This window comes from Prionailurus bengalensis, chromosome B3, assembly GCF_016509475.1.
Source record: "Prionailurus bengalensis isolate Pbe53 chromosome B3, Fcat_Pben_1.1_paternal_pri, whole genome shotgun sequence".
Lineage (NCBI taxonomy): Eukaryota > Metazoa > Chordata > Mammalia > Carnivora > Felidae > Prionailurus > Prionailurus bengalensis.
In genome coordinates this window covers 134,953,061-134,977,182 of record NC_057355.1, presented here as the reverse complement: position 1 = coordinate 134,977,182, position 24,122 = coordinate 134,953,061, and the positions used below count along the sequence as shown (strand labels likewise).

Here is a 24,122-nt window from a genome sequence, read left to right as displayed (position 1 = left end):
AATAGCTCGTTCAGTCTTAAAGAAGAACAAATATGGGAGGCTTAAATGATCTGATTTAAAAATGACTATTAAGTCACAGTAATCAAGGCAGTATGGCATGAAACATATAGATCAGTGGAATAGAACAGGACTCCAGAAATACACCCACACTTCTATAGCCCTTTGATTTTTGACAAATGTGACAACGCAATTCAATGGGGAAAGAAGTAAGTGGTGCTAGAACAATGAAAAAAGTGAATCTCAACACTTACTTTGCTCCATACACAAGTATTAGTTTGAAACAGACCCTAAACATAAAAGTTAAGCATATAAAGCATTTATAAGAAATCATAGGAGAATATCTTTATAACTAGTGTAGGCAAAGTCTCCTCAAAACAGTAACCAAAAGGAGGAGGCGGACGGAAGCAGTATGAGAAGAGGAGGAAGAAGGAGGAGGAGGAGAAAACTGAACTAATAAAAATTAAACATTTTCTGCTCATCAAGAGACACTTTTGAGAAAATTAAAAGCAAACCACTCACTCAGAGATAATATTTTCCATACATATACTTGACAAAGAACTTGTATCCAAAATCTACAAGAATGCCTTTAAATTATTTTAAAAAGTAAACAAAGAGATCTTGCTCCTAGAATGGTCATGTGAGGAGCTACATGGACCTGCTTTCCAGGGAAACAACTGTAACTAATAAAAGTTATCATTTAAAATCTCTGGAGGTTAGCCTGTGGGTGGGCATACATACAGCAGTTGAAGAAACATTTATTCAAGGAAATCTAAATGTTAGAACAGCAAAAGTGGGTGGCAGTTGAGCCATGACCTTCTGCCCTCTCCCATACTGCATGACCGAAACTCCATTTGGGTGGGGGTAGCCAAGAAGTTGGGGTCCCCTTCCCCTCAGCTCCCAGTTAAGAGATACTGTATCTCATCAGGAGATTTCAGGACACCAAGCATTTCTCATTCACCCAGCTCCTTGCTACAGAGGGTAAATTCTTGGCAAAGAATTGTGGCTGAGAGTTTGGGAGCTCCTTTCCTCCGCCCAGCCCCCACTCCTAGGGCAGAAGCTTTATTCTAGGCTTGGAAAGTTGAGAATATGGAGCTCTGATGCTCTTGCCCTGCTTGATTTGTAGGGTGAGGGTTCTGTGCTGGTAGAGGCAAACTGAGAAGGCCAGGGACTAGTGCCTTCATGTAGCACCTTATTAATTAAGTAGGGGTGTCACTCTGAGAGAAGTGGGCCACTGTCCTCACCCCCAGCCCCAGAGCAGGGCATCAGAGATTTCCCCAGAGGGAGAAGTAGTGCATAAACCCGGAACTCTGAAGTTCTTAACAAAAGAACTTATTTGAAGCAGAGTATGTAGAAGTTCAAACCTAAGGATGAGGGGGAAAAATGGGGACTCTGGTGGTAAGCAATTAAGAGGAGGCTTCGTAGCTCCATTAGAGCAGCACACTAAACTGTTGGAATGAGAATACCAGGGAAATAGTCAAGGATGAAGAACACTTTTGGGGCCAGAACAAATCTCAAACACTGGCCTCAGAAACTAACCCTACAAAGGAGCCTGAATTTATTGGATCAGACTGGGGAGTAATTTATGCCCCAGGGCATAAATTGAAAATAATAGATCAATCAGCCAGCAATTAGTGGAGCTCAACAACTGGGTATAATATGAAAGAGTCAGACAGCTTAACAGATCAGGTTCTTAAAGAAAGTAAAAAAAAAAAAAAAAAAAAAAAAGAGTCCTGCTAAACCATTCTATGAATGCCCAAGGTTGTGTCCTCTGAGGAGCAGCAGCAGAGACTTCTTGCAGGTAAAACAGACCTCACTAGAATACTCAGTTATTAAATAAAGAAAAAATAAATAAAAACAATCTTCTGGTGGGGGTAGGGAGTTGGAATCAGATCATAACTTGAATCCACAAGAAAAAAAAAAAATGAAGAGAACCAAAAATGTAAATAAGGCTAACATGCTAAATTATAAGTATATACTTGCTCTCCTCTCAGCTTCTCTGAAAGACATAAAATTGTGTAATCATTGTTATATTCTGGTGGCTTGTAACATGTAGTTGTACTGTGTATAACAATATCGCATAAAAAGGAAGAGGCCATGAGCTCTACAGGAGTAATGTTTGTGTGTGTCACTGAAATTAAGTTGGTATATATCTGAAGCTTTTTTGATGTTAATGTGCATATAATAAGCCATAGCACAGCCACTAATAAAAAGTGAGATTCATTAAAGGAATTAAAATGTTATATTAGAAAATATTCACTTAGTGAAACAGAAAGGAGTAAAAGAGGAATAGAGAAAAAATATATAGAAAACAAAAAAGTAGAACAGCAGACCAGACATCAACAATATCAATAATAACATTAAGTGTAAATGGAGTAGTCCACGTAATCAAAAGGCAGAAGTTGTCAGACAAGGGGAGAAAAGAATCAACATTATGCTGTTTACAGGAGATACAGTGTAGGTTCAAAGATACAAATAGATTAAAGAATAAAGATGGAAAAGGAGAAATCACACAAACAGCAACTACAAGAAAGCAGGAGTGGCTTACTAATATCAAACAAAATAGACTCAAAAACAAAAAATGTTACTCGAGATTAAAAAGGGACACTTCATAATGATCAAAGTGCCAAATCATCAGGAAGACATAACAATTACAAACAAACATGCATCTAACAATGTAGACCCAAAATACATGAAGTAAAACTGATAGAAATGAAGGGAGAAATAAACAACTCAACAACAGTACTCCACTTTCAATAATGCTTTAGATTAACTAAGCAAAAGAGCAGCAAGGAAATAGAAGATAAACCACCTAGATATAACAGACATCTGTAGAGCTCTCTGAACAAACACAGCTGAGTACATATTTTTCTCAAGTGGATAAGGAACATTCTTTTAAGATAGGCCATATGGTATGCCAGTAAAAAAATAAATACACCTCTGGGTGCTTGGCTGGCTCAGTTGAAAGAGCATTGACTCTTGATCTTGGGGTTGTGAGTTTGAGCCCCACGTTGGGTGTAAATTTTACTTAAATAAACCTTTTTTTAAAAACACCTCAATAAATTTTAAAAAGTTAAAAATTATACAAAGTATGTTCTCTGACTGCAATGGAATGAAGTTAGAAATCAATAATAAAAAGAAATTTGGGATATTCACAACTGTGAAATTTAACAATTTACTCTTATGTAACCAGTGTGTCAAAGAACAACTCTAAAGAGAAATCAGAAAATACTTTGAGATGAGAGAGAATGAAGACATGACATACCACATCTTATGAGATGCAGCTAAAGTAGTGCTTAGTGGGAAATTCATAGTTGTAATTGCCTGAATTGAAAAAGAAGAAAAAAAAAATTTTTAAAGAAGATCTCAAATCAGTAACTTTATCTTCCACCTTAAGGCACTGGACAAAGAAGAGCTAACTCACACCAAAGCAGGCAGATACAAGGGAAATAATAAAGATTAGAGCAGAAATTAATCCAATAGAGAATGTGCAAACAGTAAAGCAAATGAGTGAAACCAAAAGATGATTCATTGACAAACCTGTAGTTAGATTGGCCAAGTAAAACAGGAAGAAGGCTCAAGTCAGCAAAATTAGGAATAGAAGAAGGGACTACTAACTACAGAATTAAAAAGGGTCATAAGGGAAAACTGTGAACAACTGTCTGCCAAAAATTAGACAATTTAGGTGAAATAAATTCCTAGAAAGGCACAAACTATTAGAGTTGACTAGAGGAAATATAACATCTGAATAGACCTGTAACAAGTAAGTAAATTGAAGGAGAAGACGTAATAAACTAACCACAATGAAAAGCCCAGACCCATATAGCTTCCGTAGTGAATACTGACAAGCGTTTAAGAAGGAATTAATGCCAGTCTTCACAAATGTCCAAAATATAGAAGAGGAAGAAACACTTTCCAACCAATTCTATGAGGCCAGTATTACCTCAACACCAAAACCAGACAAAAATATCAAGATAAATCAAGAAAATGATAAACCAATATCTCTTATGAATAAAGACACAAAAATCCTCAACAAAATACTATCAAACTGAATCCAGCAACATATTAAAAGGAAGGTATACTGTGGCCAAGTAGGATTTATCCCAGGAATGCAAGGAAAAGTGAAAATCAATTAATATACCTTACTAGTCAAATAAAGGACAGAAACCATATTATCATCATGATAGACATAGAAAAACATTTGACAAAATTCAACACTCCTTTGTGATAAAGACACTCCTACTGCTACTTTTTGGTAGGAATAGTGAACTTCCTCAAAATCAAGAGCCATTCTTTCCCCCTAAAATCAGGAGCAAGGCAAGAATATCCACCTTCACTGCTTTGTTCAACATGAATGGATTAACTCCAAATGTTTCAAAGATTAAAAGTAAGAGCTAAAATGAAAAAATTTCTTAGTGGAAGATGGGTAAATCTTTGCAACCTTGGTGTTGGCAATGGTTTCTTAAATATGGTATCAAAAGCACAAGCAACTAAAGAAAAAAAAGATAAATTGGAATTTAAATTGGATGGAGTGATGAAGATGTTTTAAAATTGAATGTGTTGATAGTTGCATAACTGAATATACTAAAAACTATCGAATTTCATGGTATGTGAATTATATTTCAGTTTTTTTAAGATGTTTATTTACTTTTGAGAGAGAGAGAGAATGAGTGGGGAGGGGCAGAGAGAGCCAGAGACACAGAATCCAAAGCAGGCTCCAGGCTCTGAGCTGTCAGCACAGAGCCTGACATCAGGCTCGAACCCGCAAGCCATGAGATCATGACCTGAGCCAAAGTCAGACACTCAATCAACTGAGCCACCCAGGTGCTCCTATGTGAACTATATTTCAAATGAAGAAAAGAAAATCAGGGGCCCCTGGGTGGTTTAGTCAGTTATGTGTCTGACTCTTGATTTCAGCTCAGGTCACCATCTCACGGTTTGCAGGATCGAGTCCGTGTTAGGCTCTGTGTTAAGAACATGGAGCCTGCTTGGAAAATTCCCTCTCTCTCTCTCTTTGTGTGCCCCTTCCCTCCCCTGCACACTCTCTCTCTCAAAAATAAACTTAAAAAAATATAAACATCAAGAGGCAAACAAAACAAAACAAAACAAAACACACTTTAATACACTTCACCAAAGAAGATATAAAAATGTTCAATAAGCTGGGGCACCCAGGTGGCTCAGTGGGTTGAGTGTCCAACTTTGGCTCAGGTCATGATCTCCTGGCTTATAAGTTTGAGCCCACATCGAGCTCGTTGCTTTCAGCCTATCAGTGCAGAGCTGGCTTCTGACCCTCTGTCCTCCTCTCTGTGGCCCTTCCCCACTTGTGCTCTCCCAAAAATAAGTAAATATTTTTTTAAATGTCCAATAAGCCATGGGAAGATACTAAGTATCATTATGATTCAGGAAAGTGCAAATTAAACCCATAATGAGATACCACAACACACTAAACAGAACAACTAAAATTATAATGACTGAGAGTACCAACTGCTTACATTATAGAAATTCTCACTGACCTCATATCCCAGCCACTGATTAGCACAAGTACTTAACCCATAAGGACACTTCAGTTGTACCATAGTTCCTGCCATTATAGCCCTTTGGCAGCTTCTGTATCTACTTACCACTGTCGATACCTGGACCGCTGCGTAGAGCTGGCTGTTCACTTTGTAAAGTACACAACCATGTACCTACAAATAAAACATGTTTATTTTATGAAAGTCAGGTCTTCACCTTTGGCTCTTGGGCGATTCCAAAAGTAGAAAGTAGGTTACTTGATGCTATTTTAGGTTTGTTTTCTTAAGTTTGTCATTAGTTGTTCTCTGTCTCCCCAGTAAATGGAAAATAAACCACTTTCTATGTTCCAAGCAACCATAATCCACAGTAGTTAACCATTTCCATTGTATGGATAAAAACTGCAGCTGAGAGAATCTTGATTTGCTCAAGGCAGGACACAGTGAAACCGCTCTTTGATCCCAGTCTGAGAGTTACAAAGCCCAGGTCCTATGGCCTATATTGAGGTCCCTTAAAGATAGTATATTGGATTCTTTTTACAACACACTTGCCTTTGAGTTTCAGAGTGATTTTTTTCAGAGTATATTTAATATTTATTCCACTGTAAAGAATCTGTGTTTAATTAATATATCTATGGAGTGCTTCCTGTATGTGGGTACTGTTTGTAGAGATGAATACATTGATCCAGACTTGTAGAAAGCTCAGAGTTTAGTAGAGAGGCAAGTGTGCAAATAAACATTTTCAATACAGTAAGATAATTGCAGTGGGAGAAGTCTTTAGTAAGTACAGTGGCTAACAAAAAAGGAAGTGATCAACTGCTGGAGTGGTTATTGAAGATGAGAAAATGGCATAGGACATGCAAGGATGGATGGGTAGGAGTTTGTCAGTTGGTCAGCTGACCTGTGGGTGTCTGTTTCTGTGTCATGACTAAGTGTGGAAACCATGTATGCATAAACATCAGTATTTGATTTAAGTAAATAACTACTTAAAGGTAGAAAAAATTCATTGTTAGTTGGCAGGAATGCTGTGTTCCTTTACACCTTTTTAATAATTAGCTTTGTGTTAAGATATAATTAAAACCTCTGAGCAAAATGCAGAAGCCTTACAAGGGCAATGCTTTTTATTGGCATGCGCTTTGTAAAACACACTGCAAAACAACCATTAGAGTTCTTTCATTCTGTTGCATCTGCTTTTTTGGAATTTAAAGCTAACCAGGCAAGATGAAACAAAAATTTGCAAGTTCGTGAAGATTTTGCTTTGTTCCTTTTTCAAATTTTGCTGAACTTGATAAATGAATATACTTGGGATGCATGCTTCTCAAATTTTTAGGAGGAAAGCTTTAAATTACATCTGTGACTATTTTCTAGGTATATGTTGTTTCTCACACGTAGATGTTGTGTGGTCAGGTAGCAGTGGTTAGTTTCTGATGAAGCTACTATCAGATTATCAAATGTCTTATTAGAGCTAATTACAAATAATTTTTACAAATAATAATGGTAATTATTATTAAATATAATTATATTTATACTGTCTATATTATAATAATTATATTTATAATTAGTAATTATATTATTAATCACATAATATATTATTGTTATATTATTATTATTATTATTATTCAGCTCTCATGTATTTCTTACTGTAGCCTTTTTTGTCTCTAATTTCATTATTCTTGGGATAAATGGGGCAAATTAAGAGGGAAATGGGAATCTTTCAGTGTCAGGTGTTTGACTCAGCCACCTTGTGCCACTTTTACTTATGGGCTGCATATAGCAATAAGAAGGCCACCTGCTACCTGAAACACGTTTTTGAAAGGGTACATAGAAAATTCTAGAAAATAGGGAATCTGCTCAGATAGTGACTGGCAGCTATTACAAAGGAAAAGCTGAGATTTTTGTTTGTGTTCTGTTTTGTTCTGTTCCTTTTTTTATCTTAGTTGTTGCAATGGTTGATGTTTTGGTACTCCACAGCAAGCTAAGTATTATGTGGTGATGGCAGAGGTTTTGATACACTGCATTTGGAAAAATGTATTTAAATATATATAGATGTCATGTAATAGTTTTAATGGCAATACTCCATGCACATTCATTTGATTGTGGCTTAGGGTAGTCGTTATCTTATGAAATGTATTACTATATGTATTTAGTAATATGTTCTAGATGAAACTATATACTATAGACAAAGAATTATACAAAAATAATATATTAAAGTCAGTGCCTTGTGGTTAATCCAAAATGTTTAAAAGGGAATACTTCCTTAAGTTTATGAATACAAGTCAAAGAAAGAAAAAAATATATTTCATTTTTAGATTATATAAATGGTGGAGAACTTTTTACTCATCTTTCTCAAAGAGAGCGTTTCACAGAGCACGAGGTGCGGATCTATGTTGGAGAGATTGTGCTTGCCCTCGAACATCTCCACAAGGTAAGATGCTCAGTCTTTGAGAGTTCTTTTCTTGAAAAAAAAATCTATTTTAACTGAGGTAATGCCAGAGCTAAAGAGCTACTGTTTTAAACGTCATTGTCTTCGTGGAGATTGTGAAACCACACTTGCACACCGTTGCCAATATTCTCAATTCTGTAGTTCCCTTTTTCAAAAATCATCTTTTTTTCTTGGTAGTTCCTGCGATACGGATTAAAAAGATAGAATGTGAGCAGTTCTTTGGTTCTTGTTTATGAAAAATCCTAATGCTTATTACGAAGTACCATTAGAATAAAAGCTTTTCATTCTTAAAATAACCTTTGAAATAAAACCACAAGTCATAATCTATATTTGCTTAGTTGTGACTTACTCCGTTGCAGACTCTGCCTGTTTGTTTGCAGGGTATATTTCCTGATTAAGTGGGAGAATATGAGTTTTTGGAAAGAAGCGCCTGCCACGCTACCCAGCTACCCCGCTGTCCCACTCTGGTCTGCCTTTGCCTTTGTTTTGCCCCTGGGGCCCCCCTCTTGTTCCCTCTCTGTCCCTCCTCTTCCATTGTCTCCATGTAGCGCGAACTCAGTTGCTAAAAACTTTAAGTGGAATTCATGCCTGTGCTGCTGTTTGAACTTCATAAAATCCATTCGAACTTCAAAAATATATATATTATTTCAGATACTATTAATGTTGATCGAAGAAATTTTGACTAAATTTTTTTTAACTTAATGAGGATGGATTATTATAGAAGCAGTTAGCTGTGTAGACCAAGCGTGTGTGTATTTCCTCAGAAATAGAAAGTATTTGAGTAATTTTCATCAAAGTGTGTGAGATCATGAGGCCATCACGACTTGAGTCGCTACATTAGGATGAGACAGGTGCATTGTAGAGCTACTATTTGTCGTGAATTCAGATCCTGCACTGGATTAGACATGAACAGGGATTAAAGTGGTGCTTATGGAGCATGGACAGGAGTGGAGAGAGATGAAGGAAAAGGCAGGGAAGAGGGAGGAAAATTTTAAAGTGGCAAGGAGACTGGAATTGCAAGATGGAGGCAATGGACGGGAGAGGCTGTGAGAAAAGATGGTGAGAAGACACAAGCACAGAAGGAGGGGATCAAGGAAAGGGGACATCTAGAGCAGAACAGAGCCAGGACTGGGTGGGGGGTGGGGGTGGGGAGGGGTGGTCAGAGCAGGAGTCTTACGGAGAGTGGATGAAAATGTATACGAACAGGAGGGAAAGAGAAAAGGCCCTGGTGGGCATGGGGGGTGGGGCTGCAGTGCGTGGACCAAAGGGACAGAGGAGCAGGAAGGGAGCTGACAGACATTCCTTTGGGTGGAGTTGTCCTGGGGTGGCCAGCTTTTGCTGGTTGAGTATCCGTGGGATATAAAGCAGTTAGGACATCTTCATATATGAACCAAATTGGGCCCAGGAATGGGTTGAAAAGATCTTGGAGTTTTATGCTTAGGTGTAAGTTTTTATAATATAAAAACGATGGTAGAAATCACCATAAATAACCAGAGTAGAAACAAGCAAAACAAATACAAAGCTCCAATGGGTAAGCTACTAAATTCAGTTTTTAATTTGTGTGAAATCTTTAATTCTGTTAATTCTGTTTATTAAAGAAAAAAATCCATGAACACCTGTTATTATTAAAACAGGGTAATCAGAAGTAGAAAACCTGATGAATACTGGATATACGTGTAATTGATGTAGAGTGAAAGTAATGTAGCAAATCAGATCTCAGCTAAGTTTCTCTTAATCTTACTACCCTAAAAAGATAAATACAAAGAGATACAACAGGAAGCCAGGAATATTAACCTTGACACAGCTGCTAACATTGAGTTTCCTGAGAAGAGACAAAAATGAGAGTTTCCTTGGAAGTGATGAGGTGAAGCAGATAGTAAATAATTTATTTCTAAAATTGTTTTCAAAGAGTTTGTTTCAAAGAAAAAAAAGCCACACTGGCTGTTAGATGTTCATGAAGCTTCGAGTCAAATGTCTGCTCGGACTGCAGATATTATCCTCTCTTTCGTGTAGAACACTGAAGTTCCAGGAGGGAAATTGCCTAGCATGTTTCCTTCTGTAATTTTTTGTTTCAATTTTAAGAAATTAGTACGAATCTGCTTTTTCATATACTTTATGTTGTAGAAAGCAGGGTTTCTAAGTTTAAAAACATTTAATTTAGGCTGACATAACATGAAATATGCAATGCACATATATCAAGAACTTATATGACTTGTGTAGATTTATTTAGCTGAAGAAATAGCTGAAGTGTTTTACTGTAACACATGCAAAACAAAATGGAGGGATATATAAATGTTATCTAATTGACTTGTTGCTTATTTAGAAGCCTATTATTCAACAAGCCTTTATTAATTATCTATTTGATGCTTTGCAAGATACTAGATAAATGTGAAGAACAGAGTTAGAGTATGGTTATATCAAGACAAGGAGGAAACACCTAGAAAATATCAGTTATTTTTAGATAAGTGCAATATATGTGTAGGTGCTGTAAGAAGAAAAAGAAAGACATGACCAGTGTGGAATCTGGTTAGTCAGGAAAGCCTCCGAATCCATTAGCAAGTGATGGACACGAATTGGCTAAAAGTACCCGAAGAAGATCATGTACAGTGAGGATTAGATAATTAAGAAGATAGGAGGAAGCAATAGTCAACAGAAAGACCCCACAGAAGCTGGGCCAACAAAGATGGACCTTCATTACACAAAGAAGGAAGAGTTAGGAGGTAGGAGAGGTCCAGCGAGCCCAGCAGATGAGCCCTGAGATAGAGGAATTCACATTTGCCATGGCCAGTTACTAAGAGCCATTAGTGCATCCTGAGCAGGAGAATCCTTTTTTTGGTTTGTTTTTAAGGTAGACAAAGACTTTCCTAATTTATTTTTTGGAAACTGTTATTTTAAAATGCATATTTGTTTGTTTTTACAGTTGGGGATTATATACCGTGACATTAAGCTTGAGAACATTCTACTTGATTCTAATGGCCACGTGGTGCTGACAGATTTTGGTCTGAGTAAGGAGTTTGTGGCTGAAGAAGTGAGTATTATATTTTAATTTGAAGTTAGTAACAATGGAATGTACACAATGATAAAAAATGAGCTGTAGAAGAAGCATTTATCAGGATAGTACCATATGGGTTATGGATTTTGGGGGCAGGTTTGCCTAGAGGAACATCTTGACCTGAATGACTGTAAAGAGTTTTAGCTTAAATTACCATGGAACATGGAACCATCTTGCTAGAATTGCAGTAAACATTTAATGAATATATCAGAATTCCCCAGTCTAAAACAAATCAAAACTATGCATTTAACTTTCCCTATAAAATATGACTGAAAATTTTGAGTAATCCTTTGGGCCCTTTAGGAGAATTATGGCTTAGGTGATAACCAGTGGATCATTACAAAACAAAGGACATACAGTTTACATTATATTTATAAAGTAGGACATGTCGTGATGGCCCTTCGAATTCACTTGACAAAAATGACAAGGATCTACTAGACCTACTTCTTCAACAGTCTAAAATTATTGCAGTAATTTGTGATAGCTGAACTAAAATTTGATAGCTAACGTGCAGATTTTGAATATGGAGGACCTTGCAACTTTCAGTAGAACTCTATTATTACAGGTGCATTTAATGACATTTAAAACTGTACATCTAGTTCTAGTTAAATACTCCTCATGTAGCAGCTGTAATAAAAATTATATTTTTACACTACTGGTTATGCAAGATAACTAGATGAATTTGAATGCCAATTCATTTTTATCTAAGAAATTATTAGTTAGAATACAGAATCACAGTGGAATTTTTGTAGTGAAGAACTTTGTGGTTGTAAAACACATTGGTCTTGAATTCCAAATTAGGCGTATCTATTTCTGAACATTTGCTTTTTGGAATATTGCCCATGTAGTCCTAAGTGAATTTGATAAGTGCTGAAATCATAAAAACTAAAGATCTCAACTTTTTATCATATCAGTATTCATTCAGTTCACTTATTAAGTATTGACCACCTCTACTATGCTAGGTACTGGATAATACAGTGGTGAATAAGATGCCTTCATGAAGTTATGGTTATAATTATATTGATTCTCTTTGATGGGACAACCATTGTTATAAAATAGATGAATTTTTGAGGAATTTACTTCAAAGTTTGATTTTTAAGACTTTTTCTCCTTTGTAAAACTATTAGTGGCAATGTCAGTAAAATGTGACAGATTAAATACATTTACTGTTGCTTCCTCATTAAACCCCATAAACAAAAGTAAAGGAGTAAAATAGGTATGTACTCAGAAAAGATGAAAGAATATAGCAACCAAATTTTGGAAGACGGACAGCAGGAATACTACTTGTAGCCAATTTAAGCATCCCTGATCACAGTTGAATCCTAAGCTAGCAACGTGAGAAGCCCCAAGGCAAACTAATTTGCACTTCTGGTCCCCAGAAAGGTTCAGGACTCCCTCAGAGTAGGAACACAGGTGCTGTGGGACATAGGAGGGTTGTTTGGAAGTCTGTATAAGAAACAGGTAGCCTCCGGGTCTCTGTCTCCCCTATTCACCCAGGCAGCCATGCTTCCCTTACCTTCCAGGAAGACTGAAAGGGTTAAGTAGAAAGACTGGATTCAGGGACGAGGGGCTGAAGGTGAGGCCACAACAAGGAAACTACTGTTTCCTTGGGGTGAAAAATGACACAGCGAACCATGGAGCTCCCACGGCCTCTTTCTGCCACTTTGTCCTGAGAACACGTCTTCCCAGACAGGAGTTTGGAGCATTCCTCTCTGAGAAACTGAAAACAAAACCTGCAGATGCTATCAGTTGGTGGTGTTGCTAGTGAAGTAGCCCGGCCAGATCTTTCTACAGAGATGTCTGGGACTTGACGAGCCCAGCGCGTGCCCCGGAACCATGTTTGTGATGATGTCACAACTTCTCTTTCTATTTTGATTTCAGTATATTTCACCGTCATTCGTTTCTTTTGTCTGTATTGCAATATGATTAGTTTCCTCTGTCATACTGTGCATTTAAAAACACTTATTCTGAGAAGTGGTCTGTGGGCTTCAACAGACAGCCAAAGGGCCCTTGGTTTGTAAAGGACCCCTTCGCAGGGAGATTTGGTGACCATCATCTCCTCTCTCCATGGGACCATTCACGCATTTGCTCCTTCCCTCTATCAAAGTATTTGTTGAGGGCCTTCTCCATGGAGACATTGGGCTAGGTTCTGGTAAGACACCAATGAAAAGAATCACTTAGTGACTCCTGTATTTACAGGTACATGTGGCTGAATGTTTGGCAGACTTTGGCCCTGGGCAACGGCAAAATGTCAGAAGCTAAAACAAAATAAACAAAAGTCAAATATGGATCAGAGTTGTTGAGTTTTTTTTTTTTTTATTTTTTTTTCAACGTTTATTTATTTTTGGGACAGAGAGAGACAGAGCATGAACGGGGGAGGGGCAGAGAGAGAGGGAGACACAGAATCGGAAACAGGCTCCAGGCTCTGAGCCATCAGCCCAGAGCCCGACACAGGGCTCGAACTCACGGACCGCGAGATCGTGACCTGGCTGAAGTCGGACGCTTAACCGACTGCGCCACCCAGGCACCCCCAGAGTTGTTGAGTTTTAATACAGAGATACAAATTAATCAGAAAGACTGTATGACTGAACCAGCCAGGTCCCTCCTCACAAGAGAGATTTGTGTGTCCTGCGAGTCATGTCAGCCGCTCCTCCACAAGGGGGGCTCTCATGGGCTGCCTTAAGTTTTGAGCACTTAGTTGTTTAGGTGCAAAAATGAAATACTGGTATTCTATCTGAAGTGGAGAAATACTGTACAAATTTTCTTATTTTTCACTGAATACAACCTAGCTGCGTTTAATTATAGTTACGTGATAGTGTCTGTATAATTAAGCTTTCTAGTTTCATCTCTTCCCCTCAGACTACCAGCTCATTCTTCCTCTTTCTGTAGAGGACATACCATCACACTAGACTTCAGGTTTAGCTCTCATGGCTGGCATGGGAACCACCCTTCTCTGAGACCCCTACAACGGGATCTCGTGGTCCTTTGCTTCCCTAATTCCACCCACCACTTATTCAGCCAATTTCCCTGCCTAAGACTCCTTCCACCTTAAAAATATTTCCACCAAACAATTTCTGTTTTGATTAGCTAGCAATCCTTTTTGGTTTCACATGTCACGCTGAATCACTTATATTGAAGTATCTTTCTTGGAGTGAGTTTCTTAAATATGTATGGCAACTCTGAGCTCTCTTTTGGGCTCCAGACCCTAACATGCTTCTACCGTATTTCCACTTGACACTTTTGTAGCTCCTCAAGCTCAACATTTCCAAAACCGAGCTTGTCTTCCCCCCACCCAAATCTGCTTCTCCTTCAGCATGTTGCAATTTTGTGTTATAAATTCTGCCCTCATTTGGTCTGGGAAATGTACTTCTTTTTTAATTTTTAGGAGTTTACTTAGTATAAAAAATGTGTACTTTTAAAATAATCTTTAAAGTTTCTCTTCATGGCGTAATATTCATGTCTCTGTGTATTTGTTAATTTAACAATTGAGCAAATATTGAGTACAGTATGTCAGGTATTGTACTAGACCCTGGAAATATAGTGGGGAACATAACAAATTCTTTGCCCTGATGAGCCTCTATTGAGAGGTATTTGTCAAATATTCATATAATTAATTATTTCTAGATTATAGTTTGCTAAACTGGATTGTAAACAGGATAAAATTGATTTATTTTAGAAATCTTTAAAGTCTTTTATATGATAATGAATACTTTACAAGTTTGATACTTTTGATATGTTCTTTTCTCAATCATAGAATTTGATAAATCCCTTGAGACTCTAAGAATAAAAGAAGACATTTCTAAATACCTGTATGCTAGCCTATGTCCTTCAGAAGATTTCTTGAGAGTACAATTAGGTAAACGTTTGTTGAGTTCCTAATGTAAGTCAGACATTTGCTAGGTATCGGATATATGATTCTAACATTGAAGACTTCAAAAACATTTGTTTAGGGGGGGTGCCTAGGTGGCTCAGTCGGTTGAGTGCCCGGCTTCAGCTCAGGTCATGATCTCACCACTTGTGGGTTCAAGCTCCACATTGGGTTCTGTGCTGATAGCTCAAAGCCTGGAACCTGCTTCAGATTCTGTGTCTCCGTCTCTCTTTGCTCCTCCCCTACTAGCACTCTGTCTGTCTGTCTTTCTCTATCAAAAATAAACATTAAAAAAATTTTTTTAAACATTACTTTTAAAAGGGGTTTGTTTTTACCTCTTCGTAAGCAATGTCAAAATGATACATTAATGTATTATTAGTTACCCTATACTTAAAATTTTTTTGATGTTTATTTATTTTTGAGAGAGAGAGAGAGAGCACAAGTGGGGGAGGGGTAGAGAGAGAGTAGGGACACAGAATCTGAAGCATTCTCCAGGCTCTGATCTTTTAGCACAGAGCCCAACATGGGGCTCAAACCCACAAACCATGAGATCATGACCTCAGCCAAAGTTAGACACTTAACAGACTGAGCCATCTAAGCGCCCCTAGTTACCCTATACTTAAATAGTGCATGCATTCTTTGTTTTCATAATCTCACATTGAACATTTACAAATATCACAACAGGTTATTAACATGAACCTACAGGTAGCTAAATAAAAGTAGCAGAAAAATAATGACCCCAACATTTAAAATAGAAGTAGCTAAACTATAACATACTGCCAAACTATAATATACTTTAAAGGGACAGGCCTATGGATTAATCACTATTTTCTCTTTACAGAAAATAGAAAAATGTACCTTTGCTTATAAAATGATGTTATTCATTAATTTTTTGAACATATAAAGGCTTATATACTGGTTGGAACATGTATTAAAGTAAGAGGATCTTTTTCAGTTCTCCACTTTGTGGCTGTGTGACTCTGGGCAAGCCACTTAGTCATTACCCCTCTCAGTCTTAGTTTCTTCATCTGTAAAATAATAGCTGTCATATCTAATTGATAGGATCATCATATGGACAAAATGAGTTGGTGCTTATGAAAGTATGTTCTAATGTGTGAAGCAGTAAATAAATATCAGTTTCTACTTGTAAGACATACTGTTCAAATTTTAGATTACTGTGAGCAAAATTAAAATAGACAGACGAGAATCTTAATTATTCTCCCTTTTCTGATTTGTAAGAAAGTTTTAAAGTACATCTTTAATGAACGCCTGGTTAATAATGTCATTTGCAGCATTCTGCTATTGTGACATATATCACAAGATGCCTGGGGAGGTTCAGGACCCATAAAGAGCATGTTTGCACTGGGAATCAGATAACCCTCCTCTCTAAGGCAGCTTTCTAGTTACTTCTCTCCCCCTCCTGCCTAATTTGTAGTGACATATGTTCACGATTCTTTGCATTGGCATGTGCTCCTGAAGAACGTATTAAGTAAGTCTCTGGAAGCAAGTCTTGTCAGTCACTTGCCAAGCTGAGTGACTTTAGGATAATTTTAGTTATTTTAGGGTCAACACGGAGATGGAAGTGTTGGGAAAACAGGAGGCCTAGAAACCAGTCAGAGCATTTTTCTGTTGCCCCAGTTTTTCTTCTACTCAAACAGTATTATGCAATTTACAGATGATAGCACGTTAGTTTCAGCCATTGTTTTTGCAATGTTTTTCTGTCAGGTATCTGTCAGGGGAAGGGAGACAGATAGGGCTTTGCCCTCAGATGTCTGCCGCACAGATTCCTTTATAACTTTTCTTACAGTAGAAATTATTGGCTCTGCTGCTTCCGATTCTGTGCCTCCCTCTCTCTCTGCGCCATCCCTCCTCCTGCTCACGCTCTGTCTCTCTCTCTCTCAAAAATAAATACTAAAAAATTTTTAAAAATTATTGGCTCTGTTAAGACTTATCGTTACACTATCTATTTTACGGCAGGTTTGGGGCACTTGGGTGGCTCAGTCGGTTAAGGGTCCAACTGTTAATTTTGGCTCAGGTCGTGAACCCAGGATTGCGGAATAGAGCCCCGTGTCTAGCTCTGGGCTGAGCGTGGAGCCTGCTTAAGATTTTTTCTCTCTCCCCAGCTCACTCGCTCTCTCTTTCTCTAAAAAAAATTTTTTTTTAATTTAAAAAATGAAAATAAGGCAGGTTCAATGTATAAGTTCAGTGGGCAGGTTTAATGTAAATGGCATCACAGAACAAGCAGGGACAGCTTTTGAGTGGAGATTATTTTCACAGAAACTTCTATCATGTGCTCCATTGTTCAAATCAGGGTAAATATATATAATTTTTATTTACTTGAAAATTATATTTAGCAGTCACATTATTCTATATTAACATAGGATGCATTAATCTGAAAATAGACCATAATAAAGGGAAAATTATTTAAAACCATGTTGAGTGTCCGGGATTTTCAAGCCCTTAAGGGGAATTTAGCAAAAAATATTCTGGAATTCTAATCAACCCTGAATAAATGGGATGAATAAATGTTTATATCTTTTAAATATCTTTTTTAATTTTTTACATTGTGCAATATTTAACTAATAAAAATATAAAAAAGTGATACAACAGAATCTGTGCACCCACTATTCACATATGCAGTTATAAACATTTTGTATTTTTTTCCACTCACTCAGCAAATATCAATTGAATGTCTACTGTGATCCAGGCAGAGTTCTATCTAGTGTTGAAATCTAGCAATGAACAAAATGGACAGAAATCTTTCCTCTAGACAGGGGGGCAGCCAGTAACAGGAAAATGAGTAAAAACATGTATGGAATATGGTAGATAGTGGTTAAGTTACAAGAAGACAAGTACACTAGGAAAGAGGGATGGGGGTATCAGGGTGAGAAAGGTTGCACTTTTAAATCAGGTAATCGGGAATGGCCTTGCTGAGAAAGTGACAGTTGAGTAGAGACACAAAGAAAGTGAGAGTGTGAGCCATGTCCGTATCTTAGGAAAGAGATTTCTAGGTAGAGGGACCAGCCAGCGTGAAAGATCCCAGGTGGGAATATATCTGGGCTGTTTGTGGAACACAGAGGAGTGCAGTGTAAGTGTATAAAATGACTGACAGGGTAGCAGAAACTCGGGGTGTGCAGGCAGTCGTACAGAGGGAGGATTGTATAGGTCATGTAGGGCATCGAAGACTGTTGTAAGGACTACGGCTTCTTTTAGTGAAGTGGGGGCCATTGGAGAGATTTGAGTAGGGGAGGGAGAGGATCTGACTTATTTTAGAAGAGTAATTCGATTTGCCAAGCATGCTGTTCTAATAGTGGGACAAGTCTAGAGACATGGAGACCAGCTAGTAAGATTTTGCATTAATCCCAGCAAGAGATGGTAATGGCTAGTTTAGACCATGGGCTAGCAGAGTAGGTTGTAATAAGTAGTCAGAGTTTAGATATATTTTGACATTAGAGATGATGAAAGTTCTTGATGGGTTGCGTGTGGGGTGTGAGAGAGCAAGAGGAATCAGGGGGGCCCTAAGTTTTTTGGTTAGAGAGTCTGGAAGGATGAGGTCGCCATCAACTAGTGGACTTCAGATGGAAAGAAGATTTGGGGTAAGGGGAGGAGTTCATTTGAGCAGCTTGAGTTCTGAGATGACTATTAGACTTACAGAGATGTCCGGGAGGCAATAGGACATAGGAGTCTGGAGTGTGGGGGAGAAGTCCCATCTAGAGTTACAGATTTGGAATTTGCCAGTATATTTAAAATCATGAAAATTGAGGAGAATATCAGCAGGGTAAGTACAGATAGAAAAGAAAAAGGGACTAAACTCTGATCCCTGGCTACTCCAACATGGAGAGTAAAGAGAGGAAGAGGCACCAGCAAAGGAAACTGGAAAGTTGGGAAGAAAACAGGCGAGTGTGTTATCTTAGAAACCACGTGAAGAAATGCTTCAAGGACGAACAAGATCAACTATGTCAAATACTGTTGTTTACTCAAGTAAGGTGAGGACAGGAGATTGATCATTGACTCAATTTAAACCTCAAGAGAGAGAGAATGGGAATAGACATATTGTCCTCTACCAATAAAGGCAACCTTGGGGTTTTCTGTAAAAAGGAATAGTGAAATCGTGTGGAGAGGGCAGCAGAGGATGAAGCGGGGTCAAAAGAGGTCTCTTTATTATAAGGCGGGAGAAATGACAGACGTCATATGCTGGTTGGCACATTCCTGTAAAGGAAGTGGGGGTCGATATAATAATAAGAGATGGGGGGGAGATGCTGGACCTTGGGAGGGATAAACTCAGTGCACAAGTGGGGATGTAGTTCTTAGCTAGTGGCTTCGTCAGTTCATCCTTAGGAACAGAGAAGGGTGAGTTCCTGGGCACAGAAGCAGGTGGCTGTCAAGACGTAGTGGGAGCTCATAGAGGGTCTTTTCTGATTGCTTCTGTGTTCTCACTGAAAGTGAGGAGGGAAAAGAAGGAGACACTGGAGTTTGAGGAGAGAGGAGAAGATACAAAATAAGCAGTCATGTCCGTGGGAGAATGAGTGGATTAGGAAATGAGTGCGTTTGCTGGGCAGCGTTAAAGGCCTGCTCTAGGTTCACAGTCATGAATTTAAAGTGAAATTGGTCAACCTGATTCTATGTTTTACTCCAAGCACATTTTGCTTAACAAGTGCAGGCAAAAGGCAGATGGTGGGTTGAATTTAATCCTGTTTTAGTGCCCCTACTTCAGATGTGTATATCCATAAACTATATATACTATTAGCTTGTGTTCCTAAAATGGACATAAATGACATACCATATGCAAATTGTTTTATTTGACTTATTTTTGAAATTTATCCAAGTTGATAAGTATGAATCTATTTCATTCAGTTTACCCTCTGTATAATATTCTTTGATGTGAATTATCCAGTTTGCTTACCCAATATCCTACTGAGATTCATTTAGCTTTCTGTGTTTATCACAGTATTGAAGTTTTTTTTCTGATATTATTGGTTTGCTGCAGTTCTTTAAATATTCTAGATACCTGTCATTTGTAATTATACATATTGTTTCTTTTCCAAGTCTTTCACTTGTTTTGAATGATATTTTTGCCATCATCAGATTTGACATTTTAATAAAATCAAATTTACTATAATCATTTAATATTTATATTTGATTATGTAAAATTTTTAATTTTAGAAAATACACATAAAAATTATAATCTTCACTATTTTTAAAATGTTTATTTATTTTGAGAGAGAGAGAGAGTGAGCATGAGTTGGGGAGGGGCAGAGTGAGGTGGAGAGAGAGAGGGAATCCCAAGCTGGCTCCGTGCTGTCAATACAGAGCCTGATGCAGGGCTCGATCCTGTGAACCGAGAGATCATGACCTGAGCCAAGATCAAGAGTCAGATGCTTAACTGACTGAGCCACCCAGGCACCCCATCATCTTAACTAATTTTAAGTGTAGATCAGTAGTACTAACTATATTGACGTTGTTGTGTAACACGTCTGTAGAATTTTTTTTTATCTTGCAACTAAACGCTACACCCATTGAGCAACAACTCCCCATTTTTTCCCCTTCCTAGCCCCTGCAAACCAATATTCTACACTGTATCTATGAGTTTGACTACTTTAGATACCTAGTATAAGTAGAATCTTACAGCGTTTATCTTTTTTGTGACTGGTTTACTTCAGTTAACATAATGTCCTCAAAGTTCATTCACGTTGTAGCAAGTGACAGGATTTCCTTTTTTTTTAATGTTTATTTTATTTTTGAGAGAGAGAGAGAGGGAGAGGGAGGGGGAGAGGGAGAGAGGGAGAGAGAGAGAGAGAGAGAGAGAGAGAGAGAGAGAATCCGAAGCAAGCTCCAGGCTCTGAGCTGTCGGCACAGAGCCTGACACGGGGCTCAAACTTGGGAATGACGAGATCATGACCTGAGCCAAAGTCAGATGCTTTAACTGCCTGAGCCACCCAGGCATCCTGGGATTTCCTTCTTTTTTAAGGCTAAATAATGTTATAATATATGTATATATCATACTTTGTTTATGCATTCATCCACTAAGGGACATTTGGGTTGCTTGCACTTATTGGCTATTGTAAACAATGCTGCTGTGAACATAGGTGTACAAATATCTCTTTGAGATTATGCTTCCAGTTATTTTAGATATATATCCAGAAGTAGGACTGGTGGATCATATGATTATAACATTTTATTTATTTTCCCTCATGATAATTTTATTTTTAATTTTTTGAGGAATGTCCATAATGTGTCCCATAGTGGCTGCACCATTTTACATTCCTACCAACTGTGTGCAAGGGTTCCAGTTTCTCCACATTCTCACCTGTATTTATTATTTCTGCTTTTCTGATAGCAGCCCTCCTAATGAGCATGAAGTGATAGTTCATTGTAGTTTTTATTTGCATTAATGATGCAATGAGTGATGTTGAGCATCTTTTCGACCATTTGTATATCATCTTTGGAAGAATGCTGAAATTCTTTGCCTATTTTCTTTAAGTTTATTTATTTATTTTGAGAGGAGGGGGAGTGAGGAGGAGCAGAGAGAGAGGAGAGAGAGAGAATCTCAAGCAGGCTCCACACTGTCGGTGCAGACAGAGCCTGATGTGAGGCTTGAACTCATGAACCACGAGATCATGACCTGAGCCAAAATCAAGAGTTAGACAGTTAATTGGCTGAGCCATCCAGGCACCCCTCTTTGCATTTTTAAAATCAGATTATTTACTTTTTGTTGTTGTTTAGTTGTAGTTCTTTATATATTCTGGATATTAACCACTTATCAGATATGTGATTTGAAAATTTTCTCTCCCATTCTATAGGTTGTCTTTTCACTCTGTTTCCTTCAATGCAAGGAAGCTTTTAATTTTGATATTGTCCCATTTGTCAGCTTTTGTGCTTGTCCTTTTGGTATCATATCCGAGAAATCGTTGCCAAATCCAGTGTCACGAAACTTGTTTTTTCTTCTAGGAGTTTTATAGTTTTAGATTTTACATTTAGGTCTTTAGTCTTTTTTGAGTTAACTTTTGTATTTGGTGCAAAGTAAGGGCCCAACTTCATCCTTTTGCATGTGGCTTTCCAGTTTTCCCAGCATCATTTGTTGAAGAGACCATCCTTTGTTCACGTGTGGTCTTGACCATATGCACTGTAAGGTTTATTTCTGGGCTCTGTGTTTTGTTCCATTGCTCTATATATTTGTCTTAATTCCACTACAAAGATGTATTATTTACTGTAACTTTGAAATATGTTTTGAAATCAGGAAGTGTGACTGCCAACTTTTCTTTCTTTCTCAAGATTATTTTGGCTATTCAGGGTTCCTTGAGATTCCATATGAATTTTAAGATTTTTCTTTATTTTTGCAAAAAAAATGCCATTGGGATTTTGATAGGAGTTACATTGAATCTTTAGATTATTCTGGGTAGTATGGACATTTTCACAATATTATGTCTTCCAATCCACAAGCAGGGGATGTCTTTCTTTTTATTTCTATCTTCTTTAATTCCTTTCACAGTATTTTGTAATGTTCACTGTCAGGTCTTTTGACTTATTGGTTGTATTAATTTCTAAGCATTTTGTTATTTTTGATGCTAGTTTAAATGGGATTTTTTTTTTAGATTGTTCATTGTTAGTGTAAAGAAATGCAACTGATTTTAGTATGTTGATCTTCTGTCTTGTAACTTTGCTATATGTACTTATTCTAATAGTGTGTGTGTGTGTGTGTGTGTGTGTGTGTGTAATCTTTAGGGTTTTCTACATATAAAATTATATCATCTACAAGCAGAGATAATTTTACTTTCTTCTTTTCAATTTGGATGTCTTTTATTTCTTTTTCTTGCCTAATTGCTCTGGATCGGACTTCCAGTGCTGTATGAAATAGAAGTGGTAAGAGGGAACATCCTTACTTTGTTACTGATCTTAGAGGAAATTTCCATTTTTCACCATTGAGTATGGATGTTTGCTGTGGGCTTTTCATATACGGTCTTTACTATGTTGGGGTAGTTTCTTTCTATTCCTACTTTGTTGCTGAGTGTTTTTTTTAAGTTTATTTATGTATCCTGAGAGAGACAGAGAGTGTGAATGGCGGGGGGAGGGGGGAGCAGAGAGAGGGAGAGAATCTTAAGCAGACTATGCACTGAAGCCTTGATGCAGGGCTCAAACTCATGAAACCATGAGATCATGACCTGAGCCAAAATCAAGAGTTGGATGCTCTACTGACTGAGCCACCCAGGTGCCCCTCAAATGCTGTTTCTGCATCACTTGAATTTTTCTTCATTCTGTTCTTCTGTTCTTCATTCTGTTAATGTGGTGTATTATATTGATTAACTTTCAAATCTTGAACCATCCTTGCATTCCAGGAATAAACCTCACTTGATCATGTTACATAGACCTTTTAGCGTGCTGTTGAATTTGGTTTGCTAATATTTTGTTAGGATTTTTGTATCAGTTTTCACCAGAAATAGAAGGCTGTAGTTTTCTTTTCTTGCAGTATCTTTTGCTGGCTTTGGTATCAGAGTAATGCTGGCCTCATCTGATGAGTTTAAAAGTATGTTCTTCAGTTTTTTGAAAAAGTGAGGACATTCTTTAAATGTTTTTTAGAATTTTCCTTCAAGCCATCTGGTCCTGAGCTTATTCGGGGAGGGAGGTGGGTGGGGGAAGGGTGTTTGATTGCTGATTTAATCTCCTAACTGATCATGGTTCTGTTCAGAACTTTCTATTTCTCTATGATTCAGTCTTGATAAATTATGTTTCTAGGAATTTATCCATTCTAGATTATCCAATTTGTTGGTGCATAATTGTTCATAGTTATTTCTTTTTTTAAAATTTTTACCTCCTTTATTTTAGAGAGAGAGAAGGAAAGAGCATGAGCGGGGGGGGGGGAGAGAGAGAGAGAGAGAGAGAGAGAGAGAGAGAGAGAGAGAACCCCAAGCAGGCTCCATGCCCATCACAGAGCCCAATTTGGGGCTCAATCCCACAACCATGAACCAAAATCAAGAGTCAGACACTTAACTGACTGAGACACCCAGGCACCCCAATAGTAGCTTCTTATGTCTTCTCTTTCATTTTCTTATGTCTTCTCTTTCATTTCTGATTTTACTTATTTGAATATTTTTTTTAATGTAGCTAAGAGTTTGTCAGTCTTGTTGATATTTTCAAAAAACCATCTCTTAGTTTTGTTAGTTTTTTTCTATTGTTTTTCTATTCTTGTTTCATTTCTTTGTGCTGTACTTATTTATTTTCCCGCTGCTTTTAGTTTTTCTTTTTCTAGTTCCTTGA

The 24,122-nt window shown here is 37.6% G+C and overlaps 1 protein-coding gene across 2 annotated transcripts in view; it reads left to right on the top strand.

Annotated features, from left to right (window-relative positions):
* RPS6KA5 (ribosomal protein S6 kinase A5) overlaps positions 1 to 24,122 on the top strand; it is a 177,932-nt gene that overhangs the window by 94,838 nt on the left and 58,972 nt on the right. The window contains exons 4-5 of one of the 2 annotated variants that reach the window (XM_043556843.1): positions 7,817 to 7,932; positions 10,871 to 10,978. The exons of the other annotated variant lie outside the window; for it this stretch is intronic. Of the exons in view, the coding sequence (XP_043412778.1) occupies positions 7,817 to 7,932; positions 10,871 to 10,978 (224 nt within the window). The remainder of the gene's footprint in view (positions 1 to 7,816; positions 7,933 to 10,870; positions 10,979 to 24,122) is intronic. 2 annotated transcript variants of the gene reach the window in all.